The following is a 24,402-nucleotide window of genomic DNA, read 5'->3' as shown; positions in this document are numbered from 1 at the left end:
ACAACAAGAAGTTCAACAATCACCTTGTAAGCTTCAATGGTTTCGCTCAAATGCCTCGATAGTGAGGCATTTAGCGGCACCGAAAACCCAACCCAGGGCTTTTGAGGACATCTTTGAAGCCGATCAATTCGGTTTACCGCATCAAATCATGTATGTTTAAAAACTAAGCACCCCAGGGTATTTCAAATGCTGGTATATTAACTATTTCCATGCACACATTTTACCACCAGCATTTATCAAAGTTTCAGTAATATTTGTGGTTTTTCTGTACAATATATCTTGAATGTGTGTGTTTTTAAGTTGTCCTAAAAAAACCCAAATGGAAACATCAGGAGTACATCTTGAAAGCCGTAACATTCAATGAAGGTATAAAAGAAAACATAAACATAGATAACATAGTAATGGGGCGTATTCGTTGCTGGCATATTAGTGACCACTATATGTGTGTTTTAGACTTGAAGTTATGACATAGAATAATGTTAGTCAGAATGCAGGTTCCAATTTCAATGCTAATACACAATCGCACTATTTGGGTCCAGCATTTAACGTTATATCGGCATCCGTCCCCGTGTGTTAATTGGTACATGTGGTCACCATAGTCCTGGGGTGATCATTAATTGCCTTCTAAACTATGTTACATCAAGCGTCTGTCGCCATACAATATTCGGCTGATGTCCGGGAGAGGGGCCACATGAGGCAGCATTAAAGCAACATTGTTTGTGTAAGGAAAGCATTTATAGATCGCTTTTTACACCCATTTAAAGTCATGGCGTGCCTAGGATACCAACTGTCGCCAACAGGATGTTTTTCTGTGCTATGAGAGGTTAAACACTGCAATATTTTTAGTAACGTTTATTCTTTGGTTGAACATTGTAAATGAAGGATAATTGTACTCAAATATATATATATATATCTATGTGAATATATATACATATATTTGTATCTATGTATGTGTGTGTGTACACACACAAACTCCAAAGAGGTATCAATAGAGGTAACATTGTGTTTAACTGTCCGTTGCATAGGATAGTTGCGTATATCAAAGCAACCATCTCGGCCAAATTTATCTTCACCGTCCTTTCTACTGGAATCATTTATTCCCCGGCCCTATGATTTATGTAAGCAGATGATACACATTGCAGAGCCTCTCGTCCCTCTCACTTTTCGTTTGATGAGACGTTAGCCCGTTTAGAATTAAGCTAAAAGGCAATTTGCAGTCTACCGGGGAAGCACTAGCAGCGAAACATTGCGCGCCCCAGTGTCTGCAAGCACCCCCCCGGCCCACACGATAGTACGTAGTCGTACGCTTCCCTTGCATGCACTGAAAGCACTAGAACGGAAGCGACACCAACAAAATGGCTACCGTTGAAAGACGGGCATGTATTTGCACTTTGGTCTCTAGTAGTTAGAACAACTCTGACTTTGGATCCATTGACGGGTTTGAACCCGGAAGAGGAAGACCGGTGTCAGTGGTTCTAGACGGGAGGCCCTGTGGGCTTGCGGGGAAAATGCCAGTGGCCGTGATGGCGGAAAACCCGGTCTCCTTCCAGAGGTTGTTGGAGCAGTGCGAGGAGCAGGAACTTGAGGTGAGGCGTTTAGTGTTCCTTCATTATACGTAAGGGAGCTGGCAGGACGGCGGTTCTCTACCGTAGCTGTACTCCGGTGGGTGGCAGATCGGGAGCTATGGTTGCAAATCGGTGGTAACGCTGCTGATTTCATGGGCTGTGTTTAGATGCATTTAGCTACAGAATACTCTCGTGTATATAGTACATAGTGAAGCGCTCTACGTCTTTTGTGTACGTTTAAGTGTGACATCATGTCTGGAACTGCGTTACCTCTAGTGGCATTAGTAGTTTTATTTTCTCTAGGTGATTCTGGGCTGGTGTTGTTTTTCTGTCAAGTGCACATATATTTACGTTATGGTTTAAAACTGCATTATGTCTGTTCAGGCTCCAGGAGGTATTGCAACACCCCAGGTGTACAGTCAGCTTCTAGCGCTATACCTTCTACACAATGACATGTAAGTTATTCTTCCTAACTCTGATATTATATGAAAGATACATCTATGCTGCAGCTGTAACGTACTAAATAATACACTTCTGTGCAGCTGTTCTAATCATTTTATATTTTAAATATATTTTTTTGTTCTGGTTGTCTTCTGCAACTACTGATTGCTCTGCAAGCACAACATGATGACCCATGTTACATTCGGGGACATTAATATATTTCATGATGATTCTTGCTTCATCACATCTGTGAAAATGAGTATTGTGAAAATGAGTAAAAATTTAAAAATGCTTTTGGAAATCACAATTTCTTCATTTTACAACATAACTCACAAAGATACAATTCATTGTTTAGATATCATTTTCTGTGTGGTTTTTATAGATTCAAATTGTGAGATGGCCGTTGGCAGGGCTCATACGGATTCATTTGTGAATATGTGTTAATGCCCTATAAATTCAGGGATTTCCCCACAGTGGTGATAAATCTTATGTTCAGATTGTTTAATGTTACTACAGCCACTTATTTTACTGGTAGGAATATGCTAATGAGCCATTGTGTGTTCACTGAGGGCCTCTTTGTGATGTCACAGTAGCTGTGCAGTAGTCAGCGTGATTTCCACAGACCATTCCAGTCTGCAGTTAGTGTTTGGAGTGTGAAGTCGTGACTACTGCAAGACCCCCCATATCTGAATATAGATAGATTTAAGATGTGGAAAAACGTTAATATGGAAGAGGAGGAGATAGAAGAGAAGGAGGTGGAAGAGGAGGAGATTGAAGGAGACGAATTTGAAAGAGAGATGACCCAGAAGAGTGGAAGCAAACCTATGAGGAGGAGGAGCAGCCGCCGCTTATTCAAGCGAAAGCGACCGAATTCCACTATCAAACGGTTCCTGACCTTTGCCATGCCCATGTTCTGTCTTAGATTCCTTTTCAGTGACCCGAATGAATTTTTCATGACAAAATTCTTCCTTGGTGCTGGAGCTGGGGGTATGATTGGCACTGGAATCTACTTTTTGTTGGTACATCCAATGAATCTATATCAAGAAAATAAGATAAACCTTCTATATGGGATATCAGGAACCTTTGCCATCGGATGGGGTACATCTTCTCACTTTCGCTGTGCCACAATCATGATGGCACCAAATATTTTGGGCAAAGAAGGCCGTGCTTACCTGGTGATGTATGTACTAGAGTCTATTTTTGATGGACCTGTCAGCAACCTGCAGCATAACATGGAGGATGTTGCAAAATCCATTGGGTGCACGGTGGAGCTCCAGATAAACCACACAAAGTTGTCCTGGAAAGTTATTATAAACCCTTTCAGAAAGATAATTGAAGACTTGGTAAAAGGGGCAAAAGAACTTAAAAATGACACCAGCGGCATAAAATCTGTTTTTAAGGAGACAGATTCTGAGGTGCAGAGCTCTGAAGGCTATGATAAAAAGCTTGAGGAACAGAAAGAAAAGGAGACAAAAGAGGAAAACAAGACTCTTGACACTCTGCAGAAGTTCAACCTGAAGTCTATGCTGCGCTGTGAGTTCGTTATTGAAAAAGGTATTGAGAAATGCCGTGAGTGGTTTGCCAAGAAACATGACGATTGTATGAAGGCCATTCCCCTACCTGTCCTTAACCATCTCTTGTGCCTTCCTATGCAATTCAAATTTTTGTGCAATATCATGAATGTTGTAAATACATGGTGCAAGAAGAAGATCCCTATGGAAGCCAATTTTGGAACAATCTATGATAAGGTCAATGCGACTATGAATGGAATGGACGATGGCTTTGCTAGCAAAATAGCAATCGTTAAACAAGAACAAAGCATGTTTCTTGGCATGAACGTTTCTAAAAAGGAGATCACAGAGGAGATTACAGAGACATTAGAGCAGAAGAAGTTAGGTATGAGGAAGGTTGGGTCCTTTGTCCGTGTTGTCATTTCCTGCACATTTGTTTTCATCTTTATCTCTGCCTACAAGTATTGCCACCAGTACAACACCAACATTAGGTTTGATAACGCCTATGTAACAACCTACTTCAGGCAGATTGATGCTCGCAGGAGGAAACGGAATAAGAGACACCTTCTACCCCTGAGGAAGGGAGAGCGCAAGAGCTTTGTGTTTCCCTGGAATCCAGCGGTTCAGGACCTTGAGATGAAGACAACAATGATGGAGTTTTTCCAGTGTGTTCCCATGCTCACCTTCCTCATCTTAGCCTTAACTACAGACTGGATCCTTTATCACCTATTCCAGATTATCCGGAAACATTCGCACATCTCGTATGTGTTCTCCAGTCACCACAAACTGGAGGTCCTGGTTGGAGGTGATACTTTTATTTCCAAGATATTAAGGCGTACGATTGGTAACCTCAACAGCTCTTCTGCCACCATGCACCTGAGTAATAACACCATGTGTCTATTAAATCCGATTCGGATGTCAGTTGAGGGCTATCTGTGGTCTTGCCTTCCTGTGGTCGGACTCCTGTCGCTCTGCTTTGTCCAGGTGTATATTGGCCGTCTCCGCAGAGTGATTGCTGCCTTCTTCTTTCCAAAGAGAGAAAAGCGGCGCGTTCTGTTCCTTTATAACGAACACCTGAAGAAGCGGGCTGCGTACGCAGAAATAAAAAGGAAACAGATCATCCGCAGGGCCAGAGCGAACAGACTTGGGCTGAAAAGCTTTGCTTCTACCCTGCACCGTTATTTGAGCTGGATGCGCCCGTTCATTCGCAGACGCTGTATTGTGTGCAGTTCTAGTGAAACCAAGGACTCGTATGTGTGCGAGATAGCAGACTGTGGCACAGTATACTGCAGGCAGTGCTGGAGAGATATGAAGCGCTTCTGTTATGCATGTACACCTCATGAAGACTCCGTCTCTGACAGCGAGAGTGATGAGGATGAATTGGAATGATCCCAGGAATTCCACCTGCATATGTTTACCACCTATATGCAATAAACATTCTGGGGTCACCTGGTGGCAATACAAAAACCAATAACAAATAAAACTAATTATAATTGGTATCTTATTTAGTGTTTCTGGTGATAGTGTTACACAAAAGGTGGTAGTAGTAGAAGGTTGCAAGCTCATCCAGTGCAGGAAGCTAATCATGGATGAAAGGTTGTCCCCTCAGCGTATTGCAATTGTTCTGAGTTTCGGAGAGAAATGTAGACAAAGATACAATATGAGGAGAACAAAACATACCAGCAACGTGTCCCAGTCCTAGATCCTTTCTTCCCCCACAGTCCTTCTTTTCTAGGAGCTGAGAACAGATATGAGGGTATCATAGTGTTCCAGAACAGAAATTGCCAATAGTGTGTATAGAAACAACAGAAACCAGAGATAGATTGTGCAGATATTTTCAAGTGCCTACATATCACTAGGACACAGTCACATAAAATATTTTTAGCTCCATCTCGAAAACAAGTATCCCTCTCCTTGTTTAATTTGTTTACAAATAGTTATAGTTTGTGTTGGGAACATTGGGTAAATTTAACTAGTCTATCTACCGATATTTGTTTTTTAATATTTTTCTATGTGCCACTGTTAAATATCCCCATTGCATACCTCTCGGGTTTCCCATCTTCAGACACTGTACTTTGTACCTGCCCCACTGTCTTAACTATTCTGTGCGGGGTCATCATGGCCAGTCGGGGAAATCCTCTAATCTCCACTGGCTGGCCCAGGGAGCTGTATTGGATATCTGTGTGTTGTGTTGCGATCAGGTGTGTATGCCCAGTTCTAGTGTACCAGGCCTGCTAAAGAGGCAGCATCAAGGCAGCTCTCCTTTCAGCGATATAGTTCTAGAGCCATTGCGTGTAGTGCAGAGTAAGTGTATGTGTGTGTGTGTGTGTATATATATATATATATATGTGTGTGTATCTATATATTAAACACAGAGCGTATTGGCCCGATTATAGGCCGCACCCTAAAAGTTTGGTGAGAAAAGGGAAAATGTATTTTTAAAGAAAAAATACAAAGTGGAATGGTGAAACAGTATCTTATCTAATGAACAGGAATATGTGTATTCTAACATGTTTGGTATCCATTATGCAGTTAGTCAGCATAGGTTATATGCAAATAGCAACTTAAAATGGCTTTTGGTTTTTCATGTGCACCCCCCTTAATTCATAATACACCTTACTTTAATTTCCTTCTGCCCCTTCCCTGATATGACATTCTGGTCCCTAGATATCCCCCCACTTACCAATGCACCCCAAGACTCCCTGGGCTCGACAAATCCTAGGTCGCCATGGCGACTGAGAATTTTGTCCTGACGCCTAGGTCAGGGGTGTCCAACGTCCAGCCCGCCGGACTTCAATGTGCGGCCCGCGTGAGCAAGACCAGACTGGCCCTTGTCACCGTGCAGCACGGTGTAAGTAAGCCGGCCCCTAATAAAATTAAAGCGGTCTTACCACCTCACACCGTGCTGCTGAGTGGCAGTGCCTTAGTGAGGCTCTTCTTCCCACTTCTTTCAAGACTTGACGCTCAAGGGGGCTGGGCTCACAGAAGAGTTCTTTGTGACTGGGAGAGGATCTTCACATCGTAAAAAATATATATATATTTTTTAAATATATATATATATATATATATATATATATATATATATATATATGTGTGTGTGCGTGTGTGTTCAAGGAGAGTGGGAGGGATTCCCTTGGGACATTAATTTTTGTCGTTAAAAATAAAATCCTGGCTCCTAACTTTTTTTGCTGGCTCCTAGATTCAAAACAAACTTGTCAAGCCCTGATATACCGTATTTGCTCGATTATAAGACGAGGTTTTTTTCAGAGCAAATGCTCTGAAAAATACCCCTCGTCTTGTAATCGGGGTCGTCTTCTAACCAGACCTCAAATAGAGGGGGGTGAGAGGGGAGAGAGAGGGGGGGGTGAGAGGGGAGAGAGAGAGCAGAGGGAGGTGAGAGGGGAGAGAGAGAGGGGTGGGAGAGAGAGAGTTTGTGTTAGTTAAATGTGTGTTAAATGGGGGCATAGGGCATTTCTGGAATGCCTTATACCACTATATGGCACTCTGGCATTTAGGGGGTTAAAAGGCATATTATGGGGCAGAGTGGGATATAGGGAGGTATAAGGCATTTCAGGAGGCAGAGTGGCATTAAGGGGGCATTTAATAGAGCACTCTGCCTCCTGAAATGCCTTATACCTCCCTATATGCCACTCTGCCCCATAATATGCCTTTTAACCCCCTAAATGCCAGAGTGGCATATAGGGGTATAAGGCATTTCTGGAGGCAGAGTGCTCTATACAATGCCTTTTAACCTCCTTAATGCCACTCTGCCTCCTGGAATGCCTTACACCTCCCTATATGCCACTCTGCCCCATAATATGCATTTTAACCCCCTAAATGCCAGAATGGGATATAGGGGTATAAGGCATTTCTGGAGGCAGAGTGGCACATAGGGGGTCAAAAGGCATACCATGGGGCACAGTGGCATATAGAGGGTTAAAAGGCATATCATGGGCCACAGTGCCATATTGGAGTGGCAAGCCTGGGGGCAGATGTGCGTAACTGGGGGACAGGTTGGAAAATACAAGGAAATAAAAACAAAAAATATTTTTCTCAATCATAGCTTTTATTAAAAAAAATAGTTTACATGAATTAACATTTACTGATAAAACTTTTTTCCTTTAGGGTCGTCTTATATTCAGGCTTTTTCTTTTTTTTTCCTAAGTTAATATTCAGATTTTCGGGGGTCGTCTTATAATCGAGCAAATACGGTATATATATACACACACACACACACGTGCACAATCACTGGCCACGTTATTAGGTACATCTGTTCAATTGCTTGTTAACACAAATAGCTCATCAGCCGATCATATGACAGCAACTCAATGCATTTAGGCATGTAGACTAGACTATTATTTTCATAATCGATTATTTTTTCGATTAATCAGGTAAAACAAACTATGCAAGTTTTTCGTTTATTTAAAATAAAAACGTATCATTTACATTAAGATGTGCCATTAACACTTATCTCTTTATCACAATGACATTTCACGATTTGCCTTATTTTACTGACATAATAATTAAAGCTATATTTTAACAAGAACCCAAAAAATACCAAAAAAAGCTTTACTAGTAAATATTCATGTAAACTATTTTTGCCCAGTTATGCGCACCTCACCCCCAGCTTTCCTCTCTGCCCCAGAAATGCCTTATACCCCTATATGCTACTCTGCCCCCATATATGCCTTATACCCCCGATATGCCACTGTGCCCCCCGATATACCTTATAGCCCCCTATATGACTTTTACCCTTGATATGCCACCATGCCTCTGATATGCCTTTTACCCCTATATGTCACTGAGATGCCACTGTGCCCCCCTGATATGCCTTATGCCCCCCCCTGATATAAGAAAAACTGACATCTCTAAAATAGGTATAAAAATATTGACAAAAAAATAAATACACAATACAATACAAATAAACTTACCAGTGCATCCCTAGACTTGTCCCCTGTGCTTCAGGCTCCCTGGTATCTAGTGGGGGCAGCCGGAGGAGGTCTGGTTTGGTATATGTGATTTGTAAATCTAATTTTATATTTCTCACTGCAGCAAATGAGTGATTGTTTGGTAACTGATGCTTGTATGTTTTACCAGGAATAATGCCAGATATCTCTGGAAAAGAATACCACCTGCCATCAAATCTGTAAGTAGTGTGTGCTTATAGCTTTACTGTGCAAAACATACTTACTTTACTATAAGAAACGAATGCCCTATTTTTTATTTTTATTAGATAAAAAGATAAGCAGTACTGCAGCGCAGGGCAATACATGTACAGTACTACTTCAGTTAACGGAAAGCTCAAGAATACAGTAAAAGAAGTGTACAATTACAATTCCAGACATGGCACGTATGGCTAGCACATTGGTGGAATCAGGGAAAATGAAAAATGTCGGTGTGCTAAGCTAGTCTCAGGCTCAAATAATACAATTGTTTTTTGTATACATTAGTGGAATCGGCCTGGGGAAATAGAGAAGTGGAGTGGGTGAGGGGGTTGAAGGAGATGGAGATAGTCCTCAGCCTCTAGACTGTCCATCAGAGAGCACTCTCTCAGCATGCTGTGGATAAGCATGCGGCGGTCAGACTGTGACCTGCTCCCTCCTCAACACCAGGCGGTTCCTGACAAACCATAGAGCGTCCTTTACACAGCACACGAGACGCCAAGCGTTATCAATTGCGCAGACCTTCCCCGGCTGTCAGGGAGGAGACAACAGGTGAGGAGGGCCCTGCTCAAACGAGCTTACAATCTAGAGGGGTTTCGGGTGTATTACGCAATAGGTAAAAGTGCCGTCGTTAGGAATAGACCACCCACACTAGTAAATGTATTGCAGGAGAGGGATTTAATTTATATACAGCCCAATTTGAAATGGCTTTTTAAGCAAACTATTTTAAATTCAATATGAGCAGAGCTTTTACTTTTTTATTCTTTAGGTATATAGTAGAGAAGGTAATATTTTGAGATGCTGCAGTCTGTAAAAGTCACTGTATTTCTTTTGTGCAGGCCAATGCAGAGCTGGCTGGGATTTGGGAGGTGGGATAGAGGATCTGGCAGAGAGACTTCCCCGGAATCTACGCATCCAGTGGTCAGAAAACATTCAACCAATCATGGAGGCTGTAAGAGGTATAGCACTGTCGTCCAGCACATGGTGAATTCTGAAATAAAATTGAAAGTATAGGTTACTCCTGGTTTGTGCCTTTACATTATATAGTGGTGTTTTTTTTTTCTTTCAACGGACCTCTCTTGGTCTCTTGCTGCTGTATTCTCCAAACAAAGAGAAGAGAGGATTTTTTTGTGCCACTAAGTACTTAGTTCCACTGCCCTCCTTTACTGCATGGTGTAAAATATCAGGTAACGGCAACATTCTGGTATGGTTTGGCCATGAGTGTCTCATAGGGTGAAAGTTTAGACCATTGGTGAAAATTGCAGAAACCAATGTAAGTTTGGTATGCGGTTGACCCCAGAAGTGGCCAGTTAAATACAGTGTGAAGCAATGTTAATGAACACACTTCTCCTATATTATTTCTCTTTCTGTTAGATGCAACACGGCAGCGTGCCTTTGGCTTGGTGTCCCTTGGTGTCTCCTTTTATACTCAGGCAACCAGTAAATGCTGGAACCTAGGCAAGATGGGACTGTGATTGCTGTTAGCAATCACACTTAGGGCTGCAACTAACGATTATTTTAATCGATTAGTTGGCCGATTATTTTGTCGATTAATCGGATAAAAAAATACATTATTTTAAATTGAAGAAAAATTGCAATAAAAAACGTACAATTTACACTTTCATCTCTTTATTGCAATGGCCTTTCTCTATTCACCTTCTTATTTTACTGACATAATAATAAAAGCTACAAGAACCCAAACACAGTGTTTCTCAAACTAGGTTTTAATACAGTTATTAGTAAATATTAATTCATATGTTAACTATTTTTCATATTTAATAAAAACGGAGAAAAAAAGCCTTGTTTAAATTTTTTTTTATTTACCAAACTGCCCCCAGTTATGCACCTCTTACCCCCAGCTTGCAACTCTGCCCCCATATATGCCTTATACCTCTTATATGCCAGATTCCACTGTGCCCCCTTATATGCCACTGAGCCCCCCGATATGCCACTGTGCCCCCGATATGCCTTATACTCCTTATATGCCAGTGATATGCAACTGAGCCCCCTGATATACCTTTTACCCCCAGATTTGTTTTATGCCCCCCTGATATGCCTAATATCGATATGCCTTATACCCCCTATATGCCCTGAAATTCACCCATACACCACTCTGGCTCCTCCCCCTCCCATTCTCGACTCTGGCTCCTCCCCCTCCCATTCTCGACTCTGGCTCCTCCCCCTCCCATACTCCACTCTGACTCCCCCCTCCCATACTCCACTCTGGCTCCCCCTCCCATACATCACTTTGGCTCCTCCCCCTCCCATACATCACTTTGCCTCCTCCCCCTCCCATACATCACTTTGCCTCCTCCCCCTCCCACACACCACTCTGGCTCCTCCCCCTCCCACACATCACTTTGCCTCCTCCCCCTCCCGTACATCACTGGCTCCTCCCCCTCCCATACATCACTTTGCCTCCTCCCCCTCCCATACATCACTTTTATTTTCAGTTATTTTGGGTGCTCTCAGGTCTGTCTTAGAATTCCCATATAAAGCATGAGAATCCATAACAGAGCCAGGATCTCTGATCCCATCTTCCTAACCATGCTGTGAGAGGCACAGAGACCTCGTAATAGACACTACGCAACTGCTATTATCAATCATGCAGACATAACTGTGCATTATTAAAACACTAAACTAGTAACCATCCCACCCTATGCCTTGCAACTGCAGCTTCCCCATCAGTTCTCTCAAACACAGAGCCCCCATCGGCCCTTGACTCAAAATAATAATATCTGCACATAGGTAAAACACTGGGTGCTTTTTGTTCATATTTGCGTACAGTAACCGAAAGGCATTCCTCCTGGTATATGGAAGCCAGTACTGGTCACTTAGTTATTTGTTTCCACCTCTGTCTTCCTTTAAATAGTGATTAAAAATAGCTTTTTGAGTGCATTAGGATAGTTCCCTCATTAAATGTTCATGTGCAATATGCTGCATTTATCTACCTCTTCAGAAGGCTCTATCTGAGCCCTGGGGTAAAAGTGAAAGACAGTATTTACCACGGCTGACACTGGACTTACCAGACAGTTGTCTCCTAATAACTGAAACATTGCTCAGGCTTCAGAAATACAGTAGACGGGCATGACGGCTGTTTTAAAAATGGGCTCTTGCATATTCATGTATGGCCCATTAGATGACCCATTTAAGATGTGGAAAACGTTAATATGGAAGAGGAGGAGGTGGAAGAGGAGGAATTTGAAGGAGACGAATTTGAAAGAGAGATGACCCAGAACAGTGAAAGCAAACTTATAAGGAGGAGGAGCAGCCGCTTATTCAAGCGAAAGCGGCCGAATTCCACTATCAAACGGTTCCTGACCTTTGCCATGCCCATGTTCTGAAAATGTTTCAACATTTGGAAGCAGTTTTAGAGGCATTTAAGAACTTTGGTAGATTGTCATGGTTTAATTATGATGAGATTTTCAGGCAAACGCTAGCGGTGCATAAGAACCTACAGTGGGGAATGAAGGACGTAGGAACATGGGTTAGTGTTTTGCTTCCTCAAAAAAATGTTTCTAATTTTAGGCCGCAAGGGGTTAATGCACAGCAGATGCGTCAAAAAGGTATATGCTGGTCCTTTAATGATTCCCAATGTAAGTGGCCTAACTCATGTAGGTTTAGGCATGAATGTAGCTACCCAGCTGTCAAATGTTTTCGTAGGGGACAGGGGAAAGGATCAGTTTCCAAAAAGCGGAGATGCCGGTGAGACAGTTAAATCTGCTCCCCTTTTTAAACACTTATCCAAACAAACGGATGGCTAAACTGCTACATGATGGTTTTAAATTTGGCTTTAATATTCCGGTTTTTAAAGGTGATAACTTATGCTGGGTTAATAACCTGAAATCGGTAGAAGGTAATCTGACGATTGTTGAAGAAAAGATTAAAAAAGAAATTTTGCTTGGGAGAGTTGCGGGCCCCTTTCAATTTCCTCCGTTTGACAATTTTAGGTTGTCGCCTTTGGGTTTGGTTCCAAAGAAAGAAAAGGGGTCCTTCAGACTAATTCATCACCTTTCGTTTCCAAAAGGAGGTTCTCTTAATGATGAAATTTGCACAGCTGATTTTCCCGTTCATTATGCTAGCTTTGATGACGCTTTGATGTGGGTGAGACGGTTTGGAAAAAATGCTTTGCTTGCTAAGGTGGACATTGAAGCTGCTTTTCGGCTTTTGCCTATTAACCCGATTTGTTTTCCTTCTTTAGGTTTTCATTTTAATGGTCAATTCTACTTCGATAAATGTTTGCCGATGGGGTGTTCCATTTCTTGTTTTTATTTTGAAGCTTTTGCTTGTTTCTTAGAATGGGTGGTCAAGAAAGTTTCGGGCCTTGATTCTGTGGTCCTTTATTTAGATGATTTCCTGTTTATTGGTAAGGCGGATAGTTTAGATTGTTTACATTTGTTGAATTCGTTCTTTGTTTTATCAGAGTTTTTTGGTATTCCGTTAGCACATAAGACAGTTTTTCCGGCTACTTCTTTATTATTTTTAGGTATAGAGATTGACACGGTTAAGATGTTATTTAAGTTACCTAAAGAAAAAGTGGTTAAATTGCGTGTTATGATTAATGTAGTTTTATCGGCTAAAAAGGTGACAGTTAAATGTTTTCAATCTTTACTTGGTTTATTGAATTTTGCAGCTAGGATAATCCCTATGGGAAGGGTTTTTTTCCAGACAGATGGCTAAAGCTATTGCCGGGAAGAAGATAGGTTTTCACAGAGTTAGGGTTACTAGGCAGGTTAAGGAGGATTTGTTAATATGGAAGTTATTTCTTAAAAAGTTCAATGGTGCCGCCATATGGCAGCATGATTTTATCACTAGTGATGATTTAGAATTTTTCACAGATGCAGCGGGAGCATCTGGTTTTGGAATTTTCTGGCAAGGGAAATGGGCTGTTGCTAAATGGCCTATAGATTGGTACGAAGCCGGTTGGACTAAAAATTTAGTATTGTTGGAGTTGTTTCCAGTAGTTGTGGCTCTTGTATTTTGGGGTCCTGCAGGGAGTAACAGAAGGATTTTGTTGAATTGTGATAAAATGGGGGTAGTCTGGGTGGTTAACACTTTGAGAGCAAAATCTTTACCAGTCATAAGTTTATTAAGGCGCTTAGTTTATTTGTGTTTTGTTAATAATATTTGGTTGAAAGCCAAACACATTCCGGGGAAAAACAACAATATAGCTGATGCTCTTTCGCGCTTTGATTTTAAGCTGTTCAGGGAGCTGGCACCCCAGGCAGAGAAGGAAGGGCTGCAGGTTCCACCGTGCATATGGGAATTGACTTCTCCCAGGTAAGAAACTTAATTGCCAGATCTTTATCAAAAAGCACATGGGCCAGCTATAGGTGGTCATGGCGTTTATGGTCAAATTTTGTTCAATCAAACAAAGTAGATTTGTTTGATGCCAGTTTTGGATCTAATTAAGAAAGAAAATTTCCGTGTTTGTTGGGTATATCTTTTTTCTTCAATTTAGCAGCTAAGCAACATGTTTTTAAAGATTTTTTAGTGAAACAGATTTTGAAAGGCTATGGTGGTAGAACTTGTATTCAAGACTTGAGAAGACCTATTTCTTATGAGTTACTGCATGATTTAGTGAAAGTAGTGGATGATATTTGAGTCTTGCCTATTCAAAACGGCTTTTACTATTGCCTTTTTGGGGGCTTTTAGATTAGATGAGCTAGTGGCTATTAATAAAAAGGGTGGTTCAGGTTTACAAATCTTAGATGTTATTTGTGGCGTTAGTTTAAAAAAATTTCTGAGGTCATCTAAAACTGACAAGCGGGGTAAAGGTTGTTGGATAGTCCTACAAAGGGTTAATGGTAATGGTATTTGCCCTGTGAGGATGTCTGAGGCTTTTATGGCTCAGCGCCCTAAGGTCTCTGGTAACTGGCTTGTTCATGGTTCAGGACAACTGCTTACAAGATTTCAATTTAACAGTGTGTTAAAAAAATGTTTGTTCGCTTTGTGTCTGGGTGCTGAACATTATTCTTCTCACTCTTTTAGAATCGGAGCAGCGACAGAGGCTGCTAGGTTAGGGCTGGATACTTCCATAATTAAGATCATTGGGAGATGGGAAACAGACCGTTTTAAAATATATGTGAGACCGGAATTGTTATGAGTTGGCTAACATTTTTCTTTTTCAGGTCATTCTCCAAAAATATTGTGGATCATTGGACACTCCTTTGTTTTCTGGGCTCAAAGAAGAGCAGAAATAAGAAAGGGAGGAGAAAACCTGAACTTATGCTGCAGAGGAGGAGATTGAAGGAGACGAATTTGAAAGAGAGATGACCCAGAAGAGTGGAAGCAAACCTATAAGGAGGAGGAGCAGCCGCCGCTTATTCAAGCGAAAGCGACCGAATTCCACTATCAAACGGTTCCTGACCTTTGCCATGCCCATGTTCTGTGTTAGATTCCTTTTAAGTGACCCGAATGAATTTTTCATGACAAAATTCTTCCTTGGTGCTGGAGCTGGGGGTATGATTGGCACTGGAATCTACTTTTTGTTGGTACATCCAATGAATCTATATCAAGAAAATAAGATAAACCTTCTATATGGGATATCAGGAACCTTTGCCATCGGATGGGGTACATCTTCTCACTTTCGCTGTGCCACAATCATGATGGCACCAAATATTTTGGGCAAAGAAGGCCGTGCTTACCTGGTGATGTATGTACTGCAGTCTATTTTTGATGGACCTGTCAGCAACCTGCAGCATAACATGGAGGATGTTGCAAAATCCATTGGGTGCACGGTGGAGCTCCAGATAAACCACACAAAGTTGTCCTGGAAAGTTATTATAAACCCTTTCAGAAAGATAATTGAAGACTTGGTAAAAGGGGCAAAAGAACTTAAAAATGACACCAGCGGCATAAAATCTGTTTTTAAGGAGACAGATTCTGAGGTGCAGAGCTCTGAAGGCTATGATAAAAAGCTTGAGGAACAGAAAGAAAAGGAGACAAAAGAGGAAAACAAGACTCTTGACACTCTGCAGAAGTTCAACCTGAAGTCTATGCTGCGCTGTGAGTTCGTTATTGAAAAAGGTATTGAGAAATGCCGTGAGTGGTTTGCCAAGAAACATGACGATTGTATGAAGGCCATTCCCCTACCTGTCCTTAACCATCTCTTGTGCCTTCCTATGCAATTCTCATTTTTGTGCAATATCATGAATGTTGTAAATACATGGTGCAAGAAGAAGATCCCTATGGAAGCCAATTTTGGAACAATCTATGATAAGGTCAATGCGACTATGAATGGAAAGGACGATGGCTTTGCTAGCAAAATAGCAATAGTTAAACAAGAACCAAGCATGTTTCTTGGCATGAACATTTCTAAAAAGGAGATCACAGAGGAGATTACAGAGACATTAGAGCAGAAGAAGTTAGGTATGAGGAAGGTTGGGTCCTTTGTCCGTGTTGTCATTTCCTGCACATTTGTTTTCATCTTTATCTCTGCCTACAAGTATTGCCACCAGTACAACACCAACATTAGGTTTGATAACGCCTATGTAACAACCTACTTCAGGCAGATTGATGCTCGCAGGAGGAAACGGAATAAGAGACACCTTCTACCCCTGAGGAATGGAGAGCGCAAGAGCTTTGTGTTTCCCTGGAATCCAGCGGTTCAGGACCTTGAGATGAAGACAACAATGATGGAGTTTTTCCAGTGTGTTCCCATGCTCACCTTCCTCATCTTAGCCTTAACTACAGACTGGATCCTTTATCACCTATTCCAGATTATCCGGAAACATTCGCACATCTCGTATGTGTTCTCCAGTCACCACAAACTGGAGGTCCTGGTTGGAGGCGATACTTTTATTTCCAGGATGTTAAGGCGTACTATTGGTAACCTCAACAGCTCTTCTGCCACCATGCACCTGAGTAATAACACCATGTGTCTATTAAATCCGATTCGAATGTCAGTTGAGGGCTATCTGTGGTCTTGCCTTCCTGTGGTCGGACTCCTGTCGCTCTGCTTTGTCCAGGTGTATATTGGCCGTCTCCGCAGAGTGATTGCTGCCTTCTTCTTTCCAAAGAAAGAAAAGCGGCGCGTTCTGTTCCTTTATAACGAACACCTGAATAAGCGGGCTGCATACGCAGAAATAAAAAGGAAACAGATCATCCGCAGGGCCAGAGCGAACAGACTTTGGCTGAAAAGCTTTGCTACTACCTTGCACCGTTATTTGAGCTGGATGCGCCCGTTCATTCGCAGACGCTGTATTGTGTGCAGAAACCAGAGAATTGGTTTATGAGATGGATTGTGCAGATATTTTCAAGTGCCTTAACAATGTACCTACATATCACTAGGCCACAGTCACATAAAATATTTTTAGCTCCATCTCGAAAACAAGTATCCCTCTCCTTGTTTAATTTGTTTACAAATAGTTATAGTTTGTGTTGGGAACATTGGGTAAATTTAACTAGTCTATCTACCGATATTTGTTTTTTAATATTTATTTTGCTATGGTCTTGCTGCCTTTGGAGTATTACTGCAGCGATTCAGTTTTCTATGTGCCACTTTTAAATATCCCCATTGCATACCTCTCGGGATTATTTTTTCGATTTAATCAGGTAAAAAAAAACTATGCAAACTTTTTGTTTAAAATAAAAACATATAATTTACATTAAGATGTGCCATTAACACTTATCTCTTTATCACAATGACATTTCACGATTTGCCTTATTTTACTGACATAATTAAAGCTATATTTTAACAAGAAACCAAAAAATACCAAAAAAAGCTTTACTAGTAAATATTCATGATATATAGACAAACGGGGCGCATAGATATGTGGGGAAAATAAAAATAAAACGAATATAGTGTAATAAGTTCAAAAATAAAAACCAAAATAAGTGATATAAGTTGCACTTTTTCCTCGTTTCGTCAGGACTCATAACGGCCGATATTCGTGATCAGTAAGTATGTAAAATAAATAATTTATCAAATCAGAAAATGTATCAAATGTTCTTATTTCATTCAATCTTTTCAATTTGCAGGGATATATCAACAGAGCTTCGAGGGACCCGCAGAGGAAAAGAGCAGACGGGCAGAATCAAGGTAGAAGACATCTGTGAGTGTGGTTTGGACTCTGTCCAAGATTAAGTGAGAAAAAGAAACAATGTTAGCAACTTAGTTGCAATGTTAATCAGTACCAATTTAGAGATCAAATGTATTAAATGAGTATGTTTCTTTTTTTCTCGTAGGTATCTATCACATTGGACAGAACCCCCCTCGGGGAAAAAGAACATAAGAGGGAGAGAGAGATATAAATGAGAGTATATAGATAGTAATCTCATTAATTGATTAATTGGCTAAGTGCCATCGTGACTGTGTTACTAACAACCTTCTGTTCTATGGTTAACCCATAGATGGAATGAAATTGCATAAAGGTGATGTTATGTAAGGAAGAGAAATGTAATCTTATATAAGAATGTATAAATAAATATATATATGAATAAGAACTGTATGAAAAATAAACTTGAGTAAAAATATTATTATAAAAACAATATATATGCTTGTATGAACTGTATATGTGAACAGTATGATAAAATAAACTTAAAACATTTTTATATGTGTGTTTGTAAATAAATTTTTTAATTTAAAAAAATGGATATGTCTAGTTCTACATTTAAACCGTCTTTTTTGTAGGTTTGAAATTTGTATATCCATTCCGTTTCTTTTTTTGATAAAATTTCTTTCACGTCTCCTCCCCGCCAATGGGGGGGATACTAGATCAATCCCTATTACTTTAAAATCAGGAAACGAAAATTTGTTACATTTCACGCAGTGTCTTGGGACACTGTGCTTCATATTGTTATTTCTTATTCCACCTAAATGTTCAAGACCCCTTACTTTTAGTTCTCTAGATGTGCGTCCTATGTACTGAATTCCACACTTACATTCTAATAAATACACTACATTCTTTGATGTGCAGTGTATAAAATGACGGATGTTATATTCTTTTTTCGTTATAGTGCATTTGAATGAGGTAGTTTTTTTTGTCTTGTAGGTGGCAAGTTTTGCAAAGTTTGCATATGCCACATCGGTGAAAAACCCACAGGTTTATAGGTTAAAAAATGGTCTTTATTTATTCTTTCATTTGGAAGAGCGCTGGGGGCTATTAAGCTCTTTAGGTTATTTAATTTTTTATATATGATCTTAGGTTTTTCTGGAAGGAAATTTTGCAGTACGCTGTCACCCTGTAGAATTGGCCAACATTTTTCAAACGCCTTTTTTATTTTAAACGATTTGTCATTATATTGAGTAATAAAAGCGAAATTGAATTCCTCTGTTTTTTGTATTCGTTTCTCTTTTTTATGCAACATCTTTTCTCTTTTCATATCCTCAGTTTTTACTAAACTATCCCTTAACAGTTCGTCGGGGTAATTTTTCTCCTCAACAGTTCGTCCGTTGAGATATTTTACATTTTCAGAATCTGGACTTTATAAGGACTTGATGAATACTCCTTGTGAAAGAAACTGCTTTTACGCATAACCCACCAGTTATGCCTATTCGTTTGTAAGTTTTTAATCTATATTTATTAAACCAATATCTATTTTATTGCACTATTTTTCGTTTCCTATTGTTTATGCAGAAATTCCAAGACGGTATAAAGTCTGGATTTTCGATGAGCGATCACTCCTAAGTACACTTGTGAGTGCAACTTATATCACTTATTTTGGTTTTTATTTTTGAACTCATTACACTATATTCGTTATATTTTTATTTTTCCCACATATCTATGCGCCCCGTTTGTCTATATATCGTGTGTTTTAACACTTGTGAGGAGTGTTGATCTACGGGAGCAGCAAGATCTGTAGGGTACTGTATATTATATTATTTTACATTTGAGACTCACCCACTCGTGAAGGTGTTCTTTTTTTCATTTTATATTGTCACTAGTAAATATTCATGTAAACTATTTTTGCCAAGTTATGCGCACCTCACCCCCAGTTTTGCCTCTCTGCCCCAGAAATGCCTTATACCCCCTATATGCTACTCTGCCCCCATATATGCCTTATACCCTCCTATATGTCAGAGATGCCACTGTGCCCCCTTATACCTCCTATATGCCACTCTGTCCCCTAAAATGCCTTGTACCCCGATATGCCACTGTGCCCCACCTGATATGCCTTATAGCCCCCTATATGACTTTTACCCTTGATATGCCACCATGCCCCTGATATGCCTTTTAACCCTATATGTCAGTGATGCCACTGTGCCCCCTGATATGCCTTATAGCCCCCTTTATGCTACCGTGCCCCCTGATATGTCTTATGCCCCCCTGATATAAGAAAAACTGACATCACTAAAATACCGTATTTGCTCGATTGTAAGATGAAATAGGGAAGTGGAGTGGGTGAGGGGGTTGAAGGAGATGGAGATAGTCCTCAGCCTCTAGACTGTCCATCAGAGAGCACTCTCTCAGCATGCTGTGGATAAGCACGCGGCGGTCAGACTGTGACCTGCTCCCTCCTCAACACCAGGCGGTTCCTGACAAACCATAGTGTCCTTTAGACAGCACATGAGACGCCAAGCGTTATCAATTGCACAGACCTTCCCCGGCTGTCAGAGAGGAGACAACAGGTGAGGAGGGCCCTGCTCAAACGAGCTTACAGTCTAGAGGGATTTCGGGTGTATTACGCAATAGGTAAAAGTGCAGTCGTTAGGAATAGACCACCCACACTAGTAAAAGTATTGCAGGAGAGGGATTTAATTTATATACAGCCCAATTTGAAATGGCTTTTTAAGCAAACTATTTTAAATTCAATATGAGCAGAGGTTTTACTTTTTTATTCTTTAGATATATAGTAGAGAAGGTAATATTTTGAGATGCTGCAGTCTGTAAAAGTCACTGTATTTCTTTTTTTTCTTGCAGGCCAATGCAGAGCTGGCTGGGATTTGGGAGGTGGGATAGAGGATCTGGCAGAGAGACTTCCCCGGAATCTACTCATCCATTGCTGCCAACCAGTGGTCAGAAAACATTCAACCAATCATGGAGGCTGTAAGAGGTATAGCACTGTCGTCCAGAACATGGTGAATTCTGAAATAAAATTGAAAGTATAGGTTACTCCTGGTTTGTGCCTTTACATTATATAGTGGTGTTTTTTTTTTCTTTTCTTTCTTCCCTCTCTTGGGGAGCGTTGCAAAACAATTACTAGATGGAGCTGTCTTGCTGCTGTATTCTCCAAACAAAGAGAAGAGAGGATTTTTTTGTGCCACTAAGTACTTAGTTCCACTGCCCTCCTTTACTGCGGTGGGTTTATTGCATGGTGTAAAATATCAGGTAACAGCAACATTCTGGTATGGTTTGGCCATGAGTGTCTCATAGGGTAAAAGTTTAGACCATAGGAGAAAATTGCAGAAACCAATGTAAGTTTGGTATGCGGTTGACCCCAGAAGTGGCCAGTTAAATACAGTGTGAAGCAATGTTAATGAACACACTTCTCCTATATTATTTCTCTTTCTGTTAAATGCAACACGGCAGCGTGCCTTTGGCTTGGTGTCTCCTTTTATACCCAGGCAACCAGTAAATGCTGGAACCTAGGCAAGATGGGACTGTGATTGCTGTTAGCAATCACACTGCTATCATGCCAAGTCAGCCAGTACATGCTGAAACCTGGCTGGCTGCCCCCCTTGTGTATTGATGCTGCCAGCAGTATGGGGTCTGCACATCACCAGCATGTACTGGCTGAGTGATGGATGCTTACACTGTTTCAGTTAAAATGTGAGTTTCCTAGACTTTCAAAGAACACTTTATCAAACCTGAGGAATATATAGTTTTGATTATATTTCATTAATAATTGATGAAATATAATAAAAAAACATAGGACTCGACAAACTCTAGGCGCCAGGTCGCCATGGAAACCACGGATCTCCCTAACAGCCCAAAACTAAGGTAGCAGGTAAGTGTGCTCCCTATGTGGCATCGGGCATGTTAATTGTTACTGTCAAGAAAAAAAAATCTTTATGGATTCCATATATTGAACCAAATCACTGGAAAATGTGCTGAAATATAATCAAAAACATAGGGCTCGACAAACTTTGGGCGCCAGGTCGCCAAGGAAACCATTCCCTGGCGCCCAGTGTTCAGCAGGGCTGACATATTCGGTACCCTACGCTTTCCTGCAGGGGCATGGTATAACGGGGCTTATGTAACGGGGTCCCCACAGGAAAGGAGAGGAGTCCACATTAGCGTGGTGCGTAGTTGTATACTACGCCCTGATTCATTTCATAGTTTTACAACTAAATGATTCAGTAGTCCTACTACTGATAAATGCCCAAAGATTTTGTACTCGTCATTTCATTCAATCATATTAATCCTTTTTCTTAACATGCTTTAATTAGTTCTTCTGAATATCAATTTATTTTACTTTCATATACAATTAACGCTGAAATAGCCCCAACATTTCTCTTCTAGTATTCTCGTGTTTTACGGTCTCCGTCATAGAAGCCCTGGTAGAAATGCTGGCAGCAGATCCAGGTCTCTTGCAGCTCTGCTGGCAATCTTATAGTCAGACCTCTATTTAACTGAACATATAACAACCAAACAGCTCTGTCTATATTATTGCGTTATTTTTCTATTGCGTAAACAGCCTCAGCTGCTGCCTGCACTTTCGCCGGCGCTCGGTCATAGAAGCCCCAGTGGAAGTGCCGGCAGCAGCAGAGGTTACCAGACAGGAGGATCCAGGTCCCCTGCGGCGCTGCAGGGGATCTGGATCTTAGTCTTGTAGTCGTCCTCGATTATAAGAGGAGGGGTATTTTTCAGAGCATTTGCTCTTAAAAAAAAAAACAAAAAAAAAAAACCCTTGTCTTATAATCAAGAAAATATGGTATATGGAAACGGGTATTAGCTGGATTAATGTCTCGTCACAAAAATTAAAGAGATGTGGGAAAGAATATAGAGAAAATACACAGCATACAGTCTTGCTGCGATTCCCGTGACTGTTAACTGGTATGTCTTTGTCTTAAGTCTGTTTTTTCTTTGTTTTGTTACTTGTATTTGTTTTGTCTATTGATATTTGAAAATGTATTAAAGATTATTAAATAAATCATGATTTGTCATTTTTCCACTTCTGCAATAGCTTTATGTGCTATTAGTTCATTTTGTCCCTTCTCTAAAAAATGTTTTGTGTTTTTTTGTTTTTTTTTTTTTATCTCCCCTGATTATCTGTACAATTTCTTATCCTACAAAATTGGCCTCTCTAAATTTTCAAAATCCATGTACGAAGGTAACAACTTCTATATATGCACGTTAAGATCTTCTTTTATTATAAAAAGTACATGTTTTTATCCTCCCTTGTTTATACACTAATGATCCATAACATTATCACAGGTGAAGGGAATAACACTGATAAGATTATCATGGCGCCTGTCAGTGGGTGGTATATATTAGGCAGCAAGCGAACATAACGTCCTCAAAGTTGATGTGTTAGAAGCAGGAAAAATGGACAGGCTTAAGGATCTAAGTGACTTTGACGAAGGCCAAATTGTGATGGCTGGACGTCTGGGTCAGAGCATCTCCATATCTGAAGCTCTTGTGCGGCGTTCTTGGTCTGCTGTGGTAAGAAGCAGTAAGTATCAAAAGTGGTCCAAGGAAGGGAAAGCAGCGATCCGGTGACAGGGTCATGGCTGGCCAAGGTTCATTGAGGCAAGTGGGGTGCCAAGCCTGACCCTTATGGTCAAATCCAACAGACAAGCTCCTGTAGCTCAAATTGCTTGGACAGTGAATATTGGGAAACCTTTGGTCCTGCCATTCATGTGTGTGTTACTTTGACATGTACCACCTACCTAAGCATTGTTGCAGACCATGGACACCCTTTCATGGACACTGACAAAACTGCCTGATAAGGATAATAACGTGCCCTGCTACAAAGCAAAACTGGTTCAGAAAAGGTTGAAGGAAAACAACAAGAAGTTCAACAATCACCTTGTAAGCTTCAATGGTTTCGCTCAAATGCCTCGATAGTGAGGCATTTAGCGGCACCGAAAACCCAACCCAGGGCTTTTGAGGACATCTTTGAAGCCGATCAATTCGGTTTACCGCATCAAATCATGTATGTTTAAAAACTAAGCACCCCAGGGTATTTCAAATGCTGGTATTTTAACTATTTCCATGCACACATTTTACCACCAGCATTTATCAAAGTTTCAGTAATATTTGTGGTTTTTCTGTACAATATATCTTGAATGTGTGTGGTTTTTAAGTTGTCCTAAAAAAACCCAAATGGAAACATCAGGAGTACATCTTGAAAGCCGTAACATTCAATGAAGGTATAAAAGAAAACATAAACATAGATAACATAGTAATGGCGCGTATTCGTTGCTGGCATATTAGTGACCACTATATACGAGAAAAATAAAATGTCAATAAAATGACAAAGTATTCCCATGTGTGTTTTAGACTTGAAGTTATGACATAGAATAATGTTAGTCAGAATGCAGGTTCCAATTTCAATGCTAATACACAATCGCACTATTTGGGTCCAGCATTTAACGTTATATCGGCATCCGTCCCCGTGTGTTAATTGGTACATGTGGTCACCATAGTCCTGGGGTGATCATTAATTGCCTTCTAAACTATGTTACATCAAGCGTCTGTCGCCATACAATATTCGGCTGATGTCCGGGAGAGGGGCCACATGAGGCAGCATTAAAGCAACATTGTTTGGGTAAAGAAAGCATTAATAGATCGCTTTTTACACCCATTTAAAGTCATGGCGTGCCTAGGATACCAA

At 40.6% G+C, this 24,402-nt stretch overlaps 3 protein-coding genes across 3 annotated transcripts; all 3 read left to right on the top strand.

Moving 5' to 3' along the window:
- Nucleotides 1-1,467: 1,467 nt before the first annotated feature.
- On the top strand, nt 1,468-9,697 carry LOC128501683 (COP9 signalosome complex subunit 8-like). Its single transcript, XM_053471249.1, has 4 exons — nt 1,468-1,586; nt 1,950-2,020; nt 8,615-8,663; nt 9,519-9,697. Exons 1-4 carry the CDS (start codon nt 1,509-1,511, stop codon nt 9,555-9,557), a joined length of 237 nt encoding a protein of 78 aa, XP_053327224.1. The 5' UTR covers nt 1,468-1,508; the 3' UTR covers nt 9,558-9,697.
- On the top strand, nt 2,425-4,984 carry LOC128501675 (E3 ubiquitin-protein ligase DCST1-like). Its single transcript, XM_053471241.1, has one exon. It carries the CDS (start codon nt 2,714-2,716, stop codon nt 4,904-4,906), a length of 2,193 nt encoding a protein of 730 aa, XP_053327216.1. The 5' UTR covers nt 2,425-2,713; the 3' UTR covers nt 4,907-4,984.
- Nucleotides 9,698-14,929: 5,232 nt separating the features above from the next.
- LOC128501679 (E3 ubiquitin-protein ligase DCST1-like) lies at nt 14,930-17,518 on the top strand. The gene has a single exon (XM_053471245.1). The coding sequence runs from the start codon at nt 14,952-14,954 to the stop codon at nt 16,914-16,916; it is 1,965 nt and encodes a 654-aa protein (XP_053327220.1). The 5' UTR covers nt 14,930-14,951; the 3' UTR covers nt 16,917-17,518.
- Nucleotides 17,519-24,402: the final 6,884 nt, after the last annotated feature.

Source organism: Spea bombifrons, chromosome 7 (assembly GCF_027358695.1).
Source record: "Spea bombifrons isolate aSpeBom1 chromosome 7, aSpeBom1.2.pri, whole genome shotgun sequence".
Lineage (NCBI taxonomy): Eukaryota > Metazoa > Chordata > Amphibia > Anura > Pelobatidae > Spea > Spea bombifrons.
The sequence above is the reverse complement of the archived record's forward strand: the minus strand, read 5'-3'. Positions and strand labels throughout refer to the sequence as shown.